The sequence below is a fragment of the Oscarella lobularis genome, chromosome 3, assembly GCF_947507565.1.
Source record: "Oscarella lobularis chromosome 3, ooOscLobu1.1, whole genome shotgun sequence".
Taxonomy (NCBI): Eukaryota; Metazoa; Porifera; class Homoscleromorpha; order Homosclerophorida; family Oscarellidae; genus Oscarella; species Oscarella lobularis.
Genome location: NC_089177.1, coordinates 3,683,775 through 3,696,728, shown reverse-complemented (window position 1 = coordinate 3,696,728; position 12,954 = coordinate 3,683,775). Strand labels below are relative to the sequence as shown.

Below are 12,954 nucleotides of genomic sequence, written 5' to 3'. Positions count from 1 at the left end.
ACGCGCACTCTGCAGAGACGTCATTTATTTATCTATTCATTTCCCTCCAACAAATGCTTCCACTAAAGATTTCAAAGGTCCTGCTTGAGATCTTGCCACATAATGACCAGCCCCCTGCAAAAAATAAAAAATATATTAAATTTAGAACACGTACACGTATACACTTTACATTGACAGTGAAGAGCGACAGACTTTCATTGTACACTGTAGAAAAACCTGCTATGGCATCGTTATGCAGCCAATACTTCCAAGCAGAAGAAATGCGAAGATTGAGAGATTCGATACTGTTTTGAGTTCCTAAATAATTGAAAACCATATCCTCGGTACCGGTAACAAAAGCAATACGAGTTTCCTATAAGAAGATGTCAAACACTGAATGATGATTACACGAGCTAAGATTACCTGAGCCAATTGGGTAATATTGGACAGATAGGATTTATTAGAATATTGATAAAGACCGGACACCGTTTCACTGCACGGTGTCCACTGAGAAACAAAGTCCTCATTCACGTGAATAGCTCTTTTGACATCAATGCGATTCAAATAAACTGTTTCGGCTGTCTGATTAATACAATGAAGATGACTAAACCCAGCCTGCAACTGGAATTTCATATATGTCATCGTTCTTTGATACAGATTATTCTACTGCAAACCTTTTCTACTTCAAGATGAGGCGGAAGTTTGCAATAGTCAAGATAGTCATAAAGATTCAGTTGATCGAGGGTTTCCTGAACAGAAGCCATCTAGAGAGAAAAAACAGCGATAAGAAAATCAATTGTAAATCAGCCCAACACTACTCACATAGTCCATGCAATTGCTTGAATTTGACTCATAATAGGAACACTTGCCCGTCTCGTTATCACAGCAATACTCATGAAGAGAATCCCACAGACTGCACAAACAGTCATTTTATGTACTAAAAGGCGTAGCTAGAGTTCTAATTGTTCTGTTACCTCAATCCAATTGCACCGTGATAGTAAGCATAATCAATAATTGAGTTCATATTCTCCTTTCTGTCTATGTGACCTCCTTCGATGATTAATCCCGCCAGACGGATTTCCCAGTCAGAAAGAAGATGTTTGGCCAATGGGATTCCCTGTACGGATGCATATCCTTCGGCAAAGATGTAAAATGGATTGTTTCTATGCTCTGAGTGGTTTTTCAAAAAGATGTGAAGACCGTGAATAATGTCGCCAACAATCTGAAAGCAACACGTGATTACTTAATTGAATAACTATTGATTTTCTACTTCGCTGTCATTGTAGTGTGTAGGTACATTGCGAGAAAACGAAAACCCAACCCCAGCAGGAGCTTCCAAATAGAGAACATTGGCAAACTAAAAATAACATTATTATTTTTTAGTTTTCGAATCAATTCTTTTACTTGTGACCAGCTGTACGGATTCACAGTCAAATTCCCATCATCTGACACCTAAAACCAAAATTATTCCACGTAAATTAAGCCCATCGATTTCGCACCAGGTAAGGCCCTGTTTGTGACAGGAGAGCATCCAATGAGCTGCAACCGGGACCTCCAGTTAGCCACAGTATGAAGGGATAGTCTTCTTCTTGATTTGACTCGATGAACCTAGATCGCACGCGGTCTTGGGAGTTGCGTGCGGCACAAAGACATTACCAGTAGTGAAGGGATTTGTTGTCGCTTATTTTCAAGTAGCCCGAGTATTGTTTCGCCGCAACGCCCGGGTGAGGTTCTCCGGGAAGACTCTTTATTAAGTCCGAATGGTTCGTCTGACCGAATGCCGTCGACGTAAGAGCGGCAACGAAGAGGAAAGCAGTAAGAAACGAAGACATTCCTCAGAGAAGTCAAACTGCGCATGCCTAATAGAAAGAAACGTATAGTATCGATAGAACAAAACATAATCATCCAAAAATACAATAGAAGGCGTGCTGGCTCAAATTAAAGTGTTAATGCCCCAGGTTTGAAATGTGGTGATAGCACTCTGTTCCCTCAGAGAAATGAGCCATACATCTCCAGCACAGATGCTTCTTGCACGCAGTGCATTGAACATAATTGCAACCACCGTTCTTGCTTATTGTGATTTTGCAGAACGAACACGGCTTTGACTCTCTACCCTCCTTCGTGCGTTCAATCCACATATTCAAGCCCCCGTCATCACTTTTCCTCATCAAATCAAACTCCTCACAAGTGATGCCTCGATGGGCCTCATTGGAGCACGCCGTGCACGTCTCGCTTCCGCACTCCAAACAAGTAAAAACCGCCGCCGTCGAACTCGTTTTGAAAACCGACCGGCAATCAGGCGTGGGACAGAACTTGAACGCGCCACCACTCTTCTCCACAAAATGCGTGAGAGAGTGCAACCAGAGCTTCGCCTGACTCTCCTCATTCGTCAGCAGACTCTTCACATCTATCAAAGAAATCGGCATCGAGCATTCCTCGACGCAGCACAAAATTGGCAGCTGTTTTCCGCGCACGGCAGCTTCCATTTGAGAACGCAAGCATTCAACGCAGTACCGGTGACCGCAGAGGAGCAGCGTATACACGTTGGGGAAAATAATCGGCGAAAAACAAACACCGCATTCCTCCTCCTCCTCCGCCGTTGCCGTAGCCAAACCTCTTCGTACGACAGACAAGCCGCTTTCGAGCTTCCGCATAATGACGTCTAATTTTTTGTGCTTCTCTTCGCTGCAGCAGACGACAAGCCGGTGCCGTCTGCAGTCGACGTAAAGCTGACTTTCGTCGATTTCCAAAACGGCAGCGAGTTTCTTCGCCGACGCGTCGTACTTTTGAAAAACGGCTTGCATAAGACCAGGCGGCAACCCGTCTCCCTTTAGATTGATATGCCGTACTCGCACCGCAGCAAAGAGCTCGTCTAGAGCGTGTTTGGCTGTGTCAACGTCCTCCGGCGAACCATGAATGTGCAGCGTTTCGGTGCGGTGACTCGGCACGATCGCCGTCGTCGTCCGCTTTTGAATTTCTTGCAGTATGGGCGCTATGGTGCGATCAGACAAACACGAAAGACTCGTGAAGTTTTCGACGGCCGTCAAGGCGTAGCTCTCTCCTTCGACGCGTCGCAGGATTCTCGCTCTCGCTATAGCGACCTCTCTCTCGTCGTCGCACGCGATCATTAGGGGCCACGTTTTCGTCTTTGATTGCCGGACGGGCGACACGTATCCGCGCAGCTCGCGTCGCAGCGCGGCAACTTCGGCTTCAACACTTTCGCGTACGTAGTCGATAGCCATTACTTCTTTCTTTAGCGAAAGACGGGCGGAATAGGAGCGAGAAGCCAAGAGCCTCTGACAGCCTAGAGGACCCGTGGTGCCGTCCAACGTTTCCATTGCCGTCGTCATTTCTGCTGCCGAGCGGAAGTCGGCTGTTGCACTTCTTTGTCGCTTGTTTTTTATACCGGGAAATATTCGGAAATTTCGGCCGACACAGCCTTCCAATAGACGACTCAGCAGCAATATATCATCGTCATAGTCGTTTGATAATGGATTTTCTTTTCGAAAGACGGCCGTTTCGCGCGGTTGTTCAATGCCTGCTCGCTCGAAAAACTCCTCCAGTTGACGCTCGTCCAAGCTGGGAGAACAACGGCTAAAATAGAGGCTACACTGAGTAGGATCTTTTCGGCTGTAGGAAACGGAAGTCACGGGAGCCGTCGCTGCTCTGTCGGCAAAGGCTCGCAAAGCCGCCGAGGCGACGTCGCTGTTTCGGAATCTTACGGAACCCTGTTGCATTGACACGCCCGGCGACCAGACGAATTTCACTTGAAATCCGGAGTGGTCTTTCGGCTCGAGCCACAACGAATGTGCGACGCCGTCCTGTCGAATCTCGCGAACGGTCTCGTACGCATGCATGGCGTTCACATGATCACCGAACATAGCAAACCCCCAGAAATTCCGACTCGCCGTTCCCTTTACAGCGGCGGCGGCGGCGGCGACGGGCGGCGACTTGGGCGGCACGTGAACGACGTCCAGCACGCCAAAGGGCTGCAAAACGCGAATCACTACCTCCTTATGAACAGCCGTCGACAGGTCATAGATACTGAGCTGAGTGAACTCGTTTTTTGTACTAACGCCGGCCGTCACCGCACCAGCGCGAACACGCGATCGCGTGCCTCGTCCCAGACCAATAACTTCTTCAGCCTCGGCTAACGGTTTCACAATCGCCTCCACGCGCTCACTCACTAATTCTTTAGCCAAAGCGACGTGCTGACGTTGAACGCGAACGCGTACGCTGACATCGTTATTGACGTTGTTGACGATGACGGAACGATTGTACGAAAATTGGCACGCTTCCGCTACACTTGCCTGTAGCTCTCTAATGACGCATCCCCCTTTGCCGATCAATTTGTAAATGAGATCTGGATGAAGATTTCGCACGAGGTCCTCTTGTAATTTTCGCCGCTCGATCGCTTCGAAATCGATTGCGTCATCCGGTAACAAATCGATCCACGCTGACGACACGACGACGACATCGGCGATGAATTTTCGAGATGTCTGTCGCAGTTCGCGATAGACGAGCCACTCGGGTTGGGCGCCGGTGAAGAGAAGCGCGGAGCCGGGATGAATGGGCACGGTGCAATCGTCGATTCTCGGCACGACGTAGCCGCTCTCGACGAAACCAGACGACGCGCATACCTGATCGTGATGCGAGAGAAAGAACAACTTCGAAACGCGTTCGAGAACACCTCGATTCGCGCGAGTATTCCCTTGCGACGACGGCACGAGCGATTTTCGAACGATTTTCGCGGCGAGAAAGCGCAGTTCCTTCGCCGCTTCTTTCGCCGCGCGCATCGACTTCGCGTTGATGCAGTGTCGCACGCACCAGCGATTCTTCTCGCGATTTCCGCCCTCGACGCGTTCCCACGCGGCGAAAATCTTCACGTAGCTCGCTACGTCGCCGAATTCGTCGGCGAATTGCACTTTCATCTCGTCGCACTTCTTACGCTCCTCGACCGTCGTTCCGCGATAGAAAACGTTTCCGCCGACGGATATAACGGACGCCGCGGCGATCGTCTCCGCGACGACGTCATAATCGTCGTCGCCGGAATAAAGAATCATTTTCGATAGACGCGGATCGGTCGGAAGTTTCGCCATATTTTCGCCGAGATTCGAAAGCCGATTGCCTTCGGTGACGGCGCCGAGAAAGCGAAGAGTCGTCATGGCGCTCGCAATAGCGTCGTCGGACGGTCGCTGAACGAAATCAAACGCTCGGACGTCGCCGATGCCGGCTTCGAGTAATTTGAGAATAGCGATGCCGAGATGAAGGCGAAGAATTTCCGGCGTTTGTTGCTTGTCCATGCTATTGTAGTCATCTTCGCTGTAGAGACGATGGCACGTTCCCGGGCTACAGCGACCGGCTCGGCCCATGCGTTGATTCGCTGACGATTGGCTGATGAATTGAGTCAACAAGCAACTCATCCCACCGTTGCGATTCGACGTCGCCACCTTCGCAAATCCGGCATCGACAACGAATCGGACTCCTGGTATTGTAACCGACGTTTCGGCGATGTTTGTCGCGAAGACGATCTTTCGATGATAACCCGGCGGCAATTCCTCAAAAACGCATTGCTGTTCGTCCGGTTGCAATTTCCCGTGTAAAGGCAACACCCAGCAATCTTGCACGGCGGAATTTTGACTCATTATCGCAACGGCGTCCTCAATTTCAGCCTGTCCAGTGAGAAACACGAGAATGTCTCCCTCTTCCTTTTTCTCGTGTATATCACAAACGGTCTTAATTGCTGCGTCGACATAGTTACGAGGAAGGGGCTCCTTAGAACTCCACCACACAACGTCGACGGGATAAGCGCGTCCCGAAACAGACAAAACCGGACACATGTCAAAATACCGTTGAAATAAATCCGTATCGATTGTCGCCGAGGTGATGACGAGTTTCAATTGCGAGTTAGGTTGAGATACATTTTGTTTCAAGAGAGCCAATAGCAAGTCGGTGTAGATACTTCTCTCGTGCGCTTCATCGACAATAATGCATCCCTGAAAACCCTCCATTCCCAATTCCCCGCCCACGCACGCACTCAAAAGCATGCGATCCGTCGCGTAGACGATTCGCGCATGCGCGTCGACCGTCTGGTGACCGCCCACCCAAACGCCGACTTGATTCGATTTTCCGTTCGACGAGAATTCGTCGTCGACTTTGCGCGCGAGCGCTTTCGCCGCGATTCGTCGCGGCTGCGTGCAAATGATTCGCGATTGGGCGAGTCGAAACAGATTCGCGTCGGCGAGATATTGCGCTATTTGCGTGCTCTTGCCCGAGCCCGTTTCGCCCACGATCACCACCACGGGGTGTGACGTCACCGCGTCAATGATTTCGTTTTTTTTCGCGTATATTGGTAAGCGCGCGCCGAATTGGCGACATTCGCGATCGAAGCGACGACCGACGTCGTTTGCCGAGCCCGAATCGACTTCGCGTCTGAGTTTTTCGGTGTTTTGAGTGAACGTGCGAATTTGGTCGTCGAGTTCGTCTCCTTTTTGTTTGAGATTGCGCTGCTCGATGCGATTCGCTTCGAAAACGTCGAAATTGACATACGAACGCCGACCTTTTCCCGACTTTGCGGGTTTCTTCTTATTTTCCCGTGCGGCTTTCAGTTTCTGTTCGATATCGATTCGTTCTTTCAGCGCTTCATCTATCAACTGGCTCGAATCAACATTCATCTGCTCTCGCAGATGACGCGCACGCTCTTGTTCGTAGGCAACGAGAATCTCGTTTACTTTCGCCGTCATTTTTCCGGTCTCCAGGGCGTCTCTCCAGGCAGGGTTGAGGCGTGCGCGCTTTGATGCAAACGTGCGCATGTGTGGAACCGATCTGAGATCGGACTCTGAGATCGCCGCCGAATGGTAATTTCATGGAAACACGAGTTGTTTAGCGTCTCATCGGTTTTTTAGGACGTCGTACTGGAGGGATTTCTCGAGAAGGTGAGTCTATAGACTCGGGGTGCCTTATCGCGTTCGAATCGCGCTCGAATCGCGCTCGTCTCTCGTTCTAGGAAGGCGGCGGGCCGTTTTCTCGCTGGCAAAAGCGCTGGTCAGACCTAGAACGAGTCCAAACAGCCCACAGTATCTTCTTTGTCCTAAAAGGTTTCGGCTAACAGCGAAGAAATTGTCGTGGTGCACGAACAAGCCGAAAGACGTAACCTAATTCAATTATCAAATTCGATTATCTTATCTCTTTCTTTTCTTTTATGTTTAAGAATTCGCTCCCACCGGCAGGATCGGTTGACGTGAGTGAAATAGCGTCGGTGGAAAAACTCGTTGGAGATCGAGCTGGCAAGCAACATTGTTTTACTCTTCACGTGACAGGTATCGCGGGTTAATTGATTAATGAAGTGGGTGGGATGTCCGTCTGATAGGAAAAAAGATTTATCAGTTATCTGCGAGTACTGCAGAGGAGAGAGAAAAATGGGTGGAAAAATTGAACAGTTTTAATTCTTCGCTTGCTGTGAGGAAATACCTTGTACCATGTCAAATAATCGATATTTTTTATGATTATAGCAAGCTTCTACTCCAACTAAAATTAGGTTTGTCACCGTTGAAGTCTTTTGCTTTCATGGAGGTGTGTGTCTATAATCAATAATTGAATAATTTGATTTTTGTTTCTTCAAGTCCGTGTTACTGGTGAACCGGGAAATGAGATTCTTGCTGACTTGGGAGCAGGTTTTCCTAAGGAGAAGAAGAGAAGTGACGAACGTGGCTGGTTAGCTATTTAATTAATCATTTCCAGGAGGCAAGGTTCATTGTTTTTAGGTTCTGTGATCGTCATGTTCCACTGGCCGAGATTCTCAATCTTTTTTCTCGTTATGGCTGGGAATTGGATCGAACATATCAGAGGTAAAGCATCAAAAAAAAACTGCCAATCTTCTCTTGATTCTTTTATTAGTGAAAGCGTCTCTTCCATGGACAAGTTGAGGATTTATCTTTAGACTAATAAGGAATAACGCTTTATGATTTATTTAGTACTCTCCAATCGTGCAATGTAGCCGTTTTTTGCAAAGGGGTGAGTACTGGTACTTTAGGCGAAGAAAGGTTTTGAATCCTCGCCTCCTTATGTACAGAAACCAACTGTTCCGTCTTCACCCAGTACAAAAAGCCAACCCTTCTCTATACCAAAAGAAAAGTCTGATCAGAAATTGGCGAGTTCTTCCCACAATGATGTTGAAAGTACTATTAATAAATTTGTTCATTAGATCGAAGGGGCAGATGAAGAGCTGGCTCAGCTAATGGTCGAATTTAACATACCTCTTGATCTTCTCTACATCAGCAATGGCATTTCATCTTAGCTAAGAGGCAGAATTACATACATCCCTACCCCTGACTCAGTACTTTTAATACAATCCACTGTATAGCAAAAAATGCACGGTGTCAGCTCATTTAATCCAAAAATTATACGAAAATAGACGGCGGTTATTTTACATGGTGTTTCCGGCGAGACTGTGTCGTCTGATGGCGTCTTTTGCACGATCGATGGCTTCGAGGGAAAATGGGTCAGAACAGATGCGCTGGTGCAATGCCACAAAGAAAGGAATATGAAGTAGAAATTCAGAAAATTCTATAAAACCTGAGGTAAGAGATAAAAATTGAATAATTTATTATTAGGGAACAGGCACAGAAAAACTGACCGCTATCATCTTTGTCAATGACCGCCATTACTTTTTTCAGTACTTTCGGATTGCTTCCACTGTCTAATCCAAGCGCCGCTGATAGAAGAATGGTAAGTTCTCCCATGCTGATCTTCCCGTCACTATTATCATCTACAGTCTGAAACATTTCCTATGCAAACGTTAGCATGGTGTGCGCACTATAGCATAGCCGTCAGTTTTACTTTGTACGTCTTTATGCAATGAACCAGACTGGATAGGTTTAGATCCACTGTTTGATTGGGATTCGTTGTCCTAAATTTTTTTCTTTTCACATACCAAATACTTCTGTTTCTCGTATCAACTTCACTTTTTTCCATTTAGTCTGTCGTTGAGAGCCATCACTGCTTCAAACTCCTGCATGGTGATCTGGCCACTTCCACTGAGATCAAATACCTGAAACAATAATAGATGGAATATATATAGACGCCCAGTGCGTTTACAGAAAAGAAGCTTGACGTTTCGTCCGGGGTTGCCTTGGGAAACATCAATTTCTGAAAATCAAGTAGATTGATTCTGCTTCCGTCTCGAGTCAGTCGACTAAATATTGCGGCAAACGCCTCTTTCTGCTCCGTATCAATCAAATTTTCAATGCCTTCACCGCCACCGCCACCGCCACCAATTTCTCTACTATACATAAAAGTAGAAAAGATTTATCATTCACTGTAACTGCTACCTTTCCACAACAGGTATTGTGGTTGTATTTTTAACAACAAAGCTACCAAAACACCATACGTGTATTGTTCTTTTATTGAATGATTGTATTACCCTGGGCCAGTCTGTTTCAGCTCAGAGGCAGAGCCGTCTTGACCAAAAACCTCTTCAAGCTCTTGATTGTCATCATCATCAGCTGACTGAGAACGAGGCTCTTCAGCCGGCGCATTGACTTCAGCCTAAACCCATGAATGAACAGATCACGAATCTGCGAAACAATTAACAAACCTCTTCACGTTTGACTTCAACATCATCACCATCGTCATCGTCATTGAAAACTAAAATACAAAATAGTTACGAGCAGATGATAGAATCTTAGTACAGTACCAGCATCCTGAAGACGTTGCTCATACTGATCAGACGTCTTTGAGCTAACCGATCTCTTCTCACTAAATAAAAATTTATAGGCACCTCCTTCAATCTCTGTTTTTTTTCCTACCAAAGTCCTTGCCCATAGTACAAACGAGCATTGCGACTCAAGGTCATTGACTTTAGTCGTTCAATCTCTTCCCTGTCAATTTCATATCGATTTATGGGCTTGAATGATTTCCCAGATAACATGTATAGCCTATCCACGCGATGAGGCAGTGACTGCAACAAAAATAAATCACGTGGTAATGAACGGCCAACAATAACAGAAATCACTTCAGCAGTCTTTTTCATTTTTCGATTGGTTGTCTGTCGAGAAGGAACAGACTTCTGAAAAGGCAGAGGATCAAGTCGAATTGCTCTGAAAATTGCAGGAATGAGTTGGCGTCTGTGCACACGTGATGGCATACTTTGGTGCTACATCTGTTAATGGTCTTTGATGTCCATGAGACGAAGGCTCAGGCAGAAAGCGTCTGCTTGCCATGGGCAGACGTTTTTGACGCTTTGCAGCAAGAAACTCACTTGGAGAATAGCTCAGCGGTACAGTCTTGAGACGCGCTCTTGAACTGACAAAAAATAATATTTTGATTTTTTAGAATTGTTTTCATTACTTGAACCATCCTCCAACAGCTCCAAGAACGGCACTTTCTCCAGCCAAATCAGACACGGGAACCTATGCAAAAAGTCGCCGATCCTTACGATTACACAAAAAGCCACACACCCACCCCTCTAGGTGAAGGAAGAAGGCGCTGATTTTTGGACGGAGCCGTTGCCGCAGTTTCGCGCACGAGAATGGCGGCGGGCGTGGCTGCGGGTGGAATGGGCGACGGCGAGGGTCCCTTGATCAAGCTGCTCGTCGCCTGGAGGAGCAATTGACTTGATCGGCGACCGGCTGCTGAGCTGGAGCGTCGAGGCATCGAGTTCAAGCCGCGACGCGACTCGTTTTCGAGCCCCGGCGCTAGATTCCATTTGTGTGTCGTGATTTTAGCGTGGGCTTCGGTGCCCATGATCATTTCATGCTCGGTTTTTTTAACTTGTGACAAACTGTGTAGCTGTCTCTCGGGTAGGTATGACGTCGTCGCGGCGTTGTCAAGTCAATCTGTGACGTACACTGGAATCAATATCAACATGACACGTGAAGGCGCACGAGCGCGGACTCTCAGTCATAAGCTCTTTTCGGTCATAAACGCGGGTTTCTTTGATCGACGATGGCTAGTTTTCTTTACACAGCACCGTTATCAGACTTCTGTTCAACTCGCCGCCTCTCGACGGCCACAATCACCGACGAAACATCGATATCCGTGTGGAATCATCACGTAGGAGTGTGCAGGTATTTTTTCCGTCTCCAATAACGTCGCATCGGCGACGGGGACTGAGAATCGACGCAGGAAATTCATTCTGACGCACGATGAAGTGGCTGCCTTTCCCGTACCGCGACTTTCAAGCGAGAAACCTCGATTACTCATTATCAGTCCTGTAAAGCGAAGCATGAAATATAAATCGAATTTTTCAATATAAATTCGTAGGAACACTTCTTAGAAAGAGAAGATGTTTCGATGACTATGTCCTCATTAGGAATTCGGGTGAGTCTTATATAGATAGTTCTTCTATAAGGGAAAAATTTTTATAGGTGGAAGAGGAAGCTGAGAGACCCAATGAACATTCTGTGCAGTGCTGCATCGAATTTTCAATTATGACCAAGCTCGAAGGCTTGTGGTACAAAATGGGAAACCATTTCATTGAAGGTAAATTAAATTTTGAAACTATAGTGATCGTTCTCTTAAATCTTTTTCTTAGGTCAGAATTTTTTTGTTCCGTCGCCAAAGACTTGTGGGCTAGGTTAGCACTCACTTCATTTTAAATGATTATTTGTTAAAATGCCCTAGCGATTGATGTGTCTTTTTGTTCTGACGAGTTGATACTGAATATCAAGCCCGTGAGATGTGTTTATCGTCTGCTCAAGGTTATAGGAGAGTTTTATTTTTTGAAAACGCGATTTTTGGTATGGTTGCATGCAGTTGGAAGATTTGGTTTCTTCTTCGACGGCTTTGGATAAGTTCAAGTCGTCAGAGGACAGCATTCTCTACGATTTTTCACTGGATGTCATCTGGAGTCTTGTCCTCCCAAAGTCATTTACTGTACCCTTTTCTTGGATCTTTTTTATTGATAACTGCTTCTTATTATAGTTTGACAAAAGGCAGAATTTACTGCATTAGTAGAAGACCTGATTCAGAATGTGCCGCTACAAATAAATACTCTCGTTTCAAGACTCACAAGCAACTTGCAGATCACTGGAAAACAATGGCAAGGGGGGTCTACTTGGTTCTTTTTCTATGACGTATTACTTTTTTTCTGTTTTACAGTATGGTTATGAACTTCCTCCTTCTAATGGTGACGACACTGTGTACGCTTTCGTCTATTTTGGCTCGTCTGAAATGTTTTGGTACGACATTATATACGAAAAGATCTCCGTTCTTTTACATTTTTTCAGCTATCCTCTGCACTGCTTGCTAGAGTCTCAGCCTCGCATTGGGCCTCTACCACGCGACCAACAGCAGCGCATAGCAGACGCCTTCATGACAGATCTGGCAATGAGGCTTCCAAGCATTGTCGGAAAGCCTTTAGCATTCGAACCTGTACAGTCGGGGATGATAAAACCTGCATTGACAGTGGCATCTGCGAGAGAGAAGTCCCATGAAGAACGGAAGGCACAAAGATGCCGTTGGAATTAAAACGCTCATTTGTTCATTAACTTTTTTCTGTTCAGGAATCGAGCAGAAAGAGAGCGTTTGATCTTTCTCCTGAGCCTGAGCAGTCCGTTTCTTCTTCAAGCAAAAGAAACGTAGTGGTATGTAGATTTATTATTCTATCTAAAAACGAGCGCTTGTTTGCGCGTAAAGGAAGTAGCAGCCAAGCCGAGGAATCAGCCCGACGTTGAACAGTTCATAAGAGAACACAACGTAATTTCTAATAGATGCTATGCTAATCTTCTATTTTTTAATTTAGTGGAATGCCTTGACTCGAAAATCGCTCATTTGCTGGCTAGAAAAAAGAGGAGTCCGTGCAAAGCCGAACGCCAAGAAAGCCGAGCTAATTGTATTAGCTATGACTGCGCAAACTGAAGAATAAGCACTGTGACTTGGGGATACTCCTCCGCGAATATTAGATGCACCCGTGACCGTGCGAGCTCACGTGGGTCTACTCACACTTCCTACGTTACGTCGCCAGTGTGAAAATTG

At 46.5% G+C, this 12,954-nt stretch overlaps 5 protein-coding genes across 11 annotated transcripts; 2 read left to right on the top strand and 3 right to left on the bottom strand.

The window, feature by feature from the left end:
• Nucleotides 1-5: 5 nt before the first annotated feature.
• On the bottom strand, nt 6-1,827 carry LOC136185014 (lysosomal protective protein-like). Of its 4 annotated transcripts, none has more exons than XM_065972048.1 (10): nt 1,636-1,827; nt 1,479-1,587; nt 1,384-1,431; nt 1,250-1,336; nt 954-1,201; nt 798-892; nt 654-739; nt 403-600; nt 170-352; nt 6-114 (listed from the first exon to the last, which is right to left on the bottom strand). In XM_065972048.1, the coding sequence occupies exons 1-10, from the start codon at nt 1,809-1,811 to the stop codon at nt 37-39; spliced, it is 1,308 nt and encodes a 435-aa protein (XP_065828120.1). In that variant the 5' UTR covers nt 1,812-1,827; the 3' UTR covers nt 6-36. The 4 variants fall into 4 exon arrangements, with proteins under 4 accessions (XP_065828120.1, XP_065828122.1, XP_065828119.1 ...); XM_065972050.1 differs by having other exon boundaries at nt 403-594; XM_065972047.1 differs by having other exon boundaries at nt 654-743; nt 802-892.
• A 9-nt stretch (nt 1,828-1,836) lies between these two features.
• On the bottom strand, nt 1,837-6,779 carry LOC136185008 (uncharacterized). The gene has a single exon (XM_065972039.1). It carries the CDS (start codon nt 6,720-6,722, stop codon nt 1,926-1,928), a length of 4,797 nt encoding a protein of 1,598 aa, XP_065828111.1. The 5' UTR covers nt 6,723-6,779; the 3' UTR covers nt 1,837-1,925.
• Nucleotides 6,462-8,407, top strand: LOC136185018 (uncharacterized). Its single transcript, XM_065972053.1, has 14 exons — nt 6,462-6,682; nt 6,738-6,836; nt 6,885-6,914; nt 6,986-7,023; nt 7,077-7,128; nt 7,190-7,298; nt 7,349-7,437; nt 7,491-7,551; nt 7,602-7,692; nt 7,743-7,826; nt 7,876-7,899; nt 7,953-7,992; nt 8,051-8,128; nt 8,183-8,407. Exons 2-14 carry the CDS (start codon nt 6,834-6,836, stop codon nt 8,273-8,275), a joined length of 792 nt encoding a protein of 263 aa, XP_065828125.1. The 5' UTR covers nt 6,462-6,682; nt 6,738-6,833; the 3' UTR covers nt 8,276-8,407.
• Nucleotides 8,279-10,802, bottom strand: LOC136185011 (uncharacterized). Of its 2 annotated transcripts, none has more exons than XM_065972043.1 (14): nt 10,441-10,802; nt 10,327-10,388; nt 10,126-10,281; nt 9,992-10,076; nt 9,786-9,937; nt 9,674-9,735; nt 9,575-9,624; nt 9,401-9,525; nt 9,309-9,350; nt 9,076-9,262; nt 8,943-9,028; nt 8,818-8,887; nt 8,615-8,765; nt 8,279-8,553 (listed from the first exon to the last, which is right to left on the bottom strand). In XM_065972043.1, the coding sequence occupies exons 1-14, from the start codon at nt 10,726-10,728 to the stop codon at nt 8,405-8,407; spliced, it is 1,665 nt and encodes a 554-aa protein (XP_065828115.1). In that variant the 5' UTR covers nt 10,729-10,802; the 3' UTR covers nt 8,279-8,404. The 2 variants fall into 2 exon arrangements, with proteins under 2 accessions (XP_065828115.1, XP_065828116.1); XM_065972044.1 differs by having other exon boundaries at nt 9,076-9,259.
• A 41-nt stretch (nt 10,803-10,843) lies between these two features.
• LOC136184643 (uncharacterized protein C18orf63-like) lies at nt 10,844-12,898 on the top strand. 3 transcript variants are annotated; one of them, XM_065971564.1, is made up of 14 exons: nt 10,844-10,894; nt 10,946-11,045; nt 11,104-11,191; nt 11,242-11,298; nt 11,346-11,460; nt 11,513-11,554; nt 11,602-11,678; nt 11,734-11,843; nt 11,902-12,019; nt 12,079-12,158; nt 12,207-12,423; nt 12,483-12,563; nt 12,616-12,675; nt 12,722-12,898. In XM_065971564.1, the coding sequence occupies exons 4-14, from the start codon at nt 11,272-11,274 to the stop codon at nt 12,842-12,844; spliced, it is 1,050 nt and encodes a 349-aa protein (XP_065827636.1). In that variant the 5' UTR covers nt 10,844-10,894; nt 10,946-11,045; nt 11,104-11,191; nt 11,242-11,271; the 3' UTR covers nt 12,845-12,898. The 3 variants fall into 3 exon arrangements, with proteins under 3 accessions (XP_065827636.1, XP_065827635.1, XP_065827634.1); XM_065971563.1 differs by lacking the exon at nt 10,844-10,894 and having other exon boundaries at nt 10,904-11,045; nt 12,483-12,557; XM_065971562.1 differs by lacking the exon at nt 10,844-10,894 and having other exon boundaries at nt 10,904-11,045.
• The last annotated feature ends 56 nt before the right edge of the window (nt 12,899-12,954 follow it).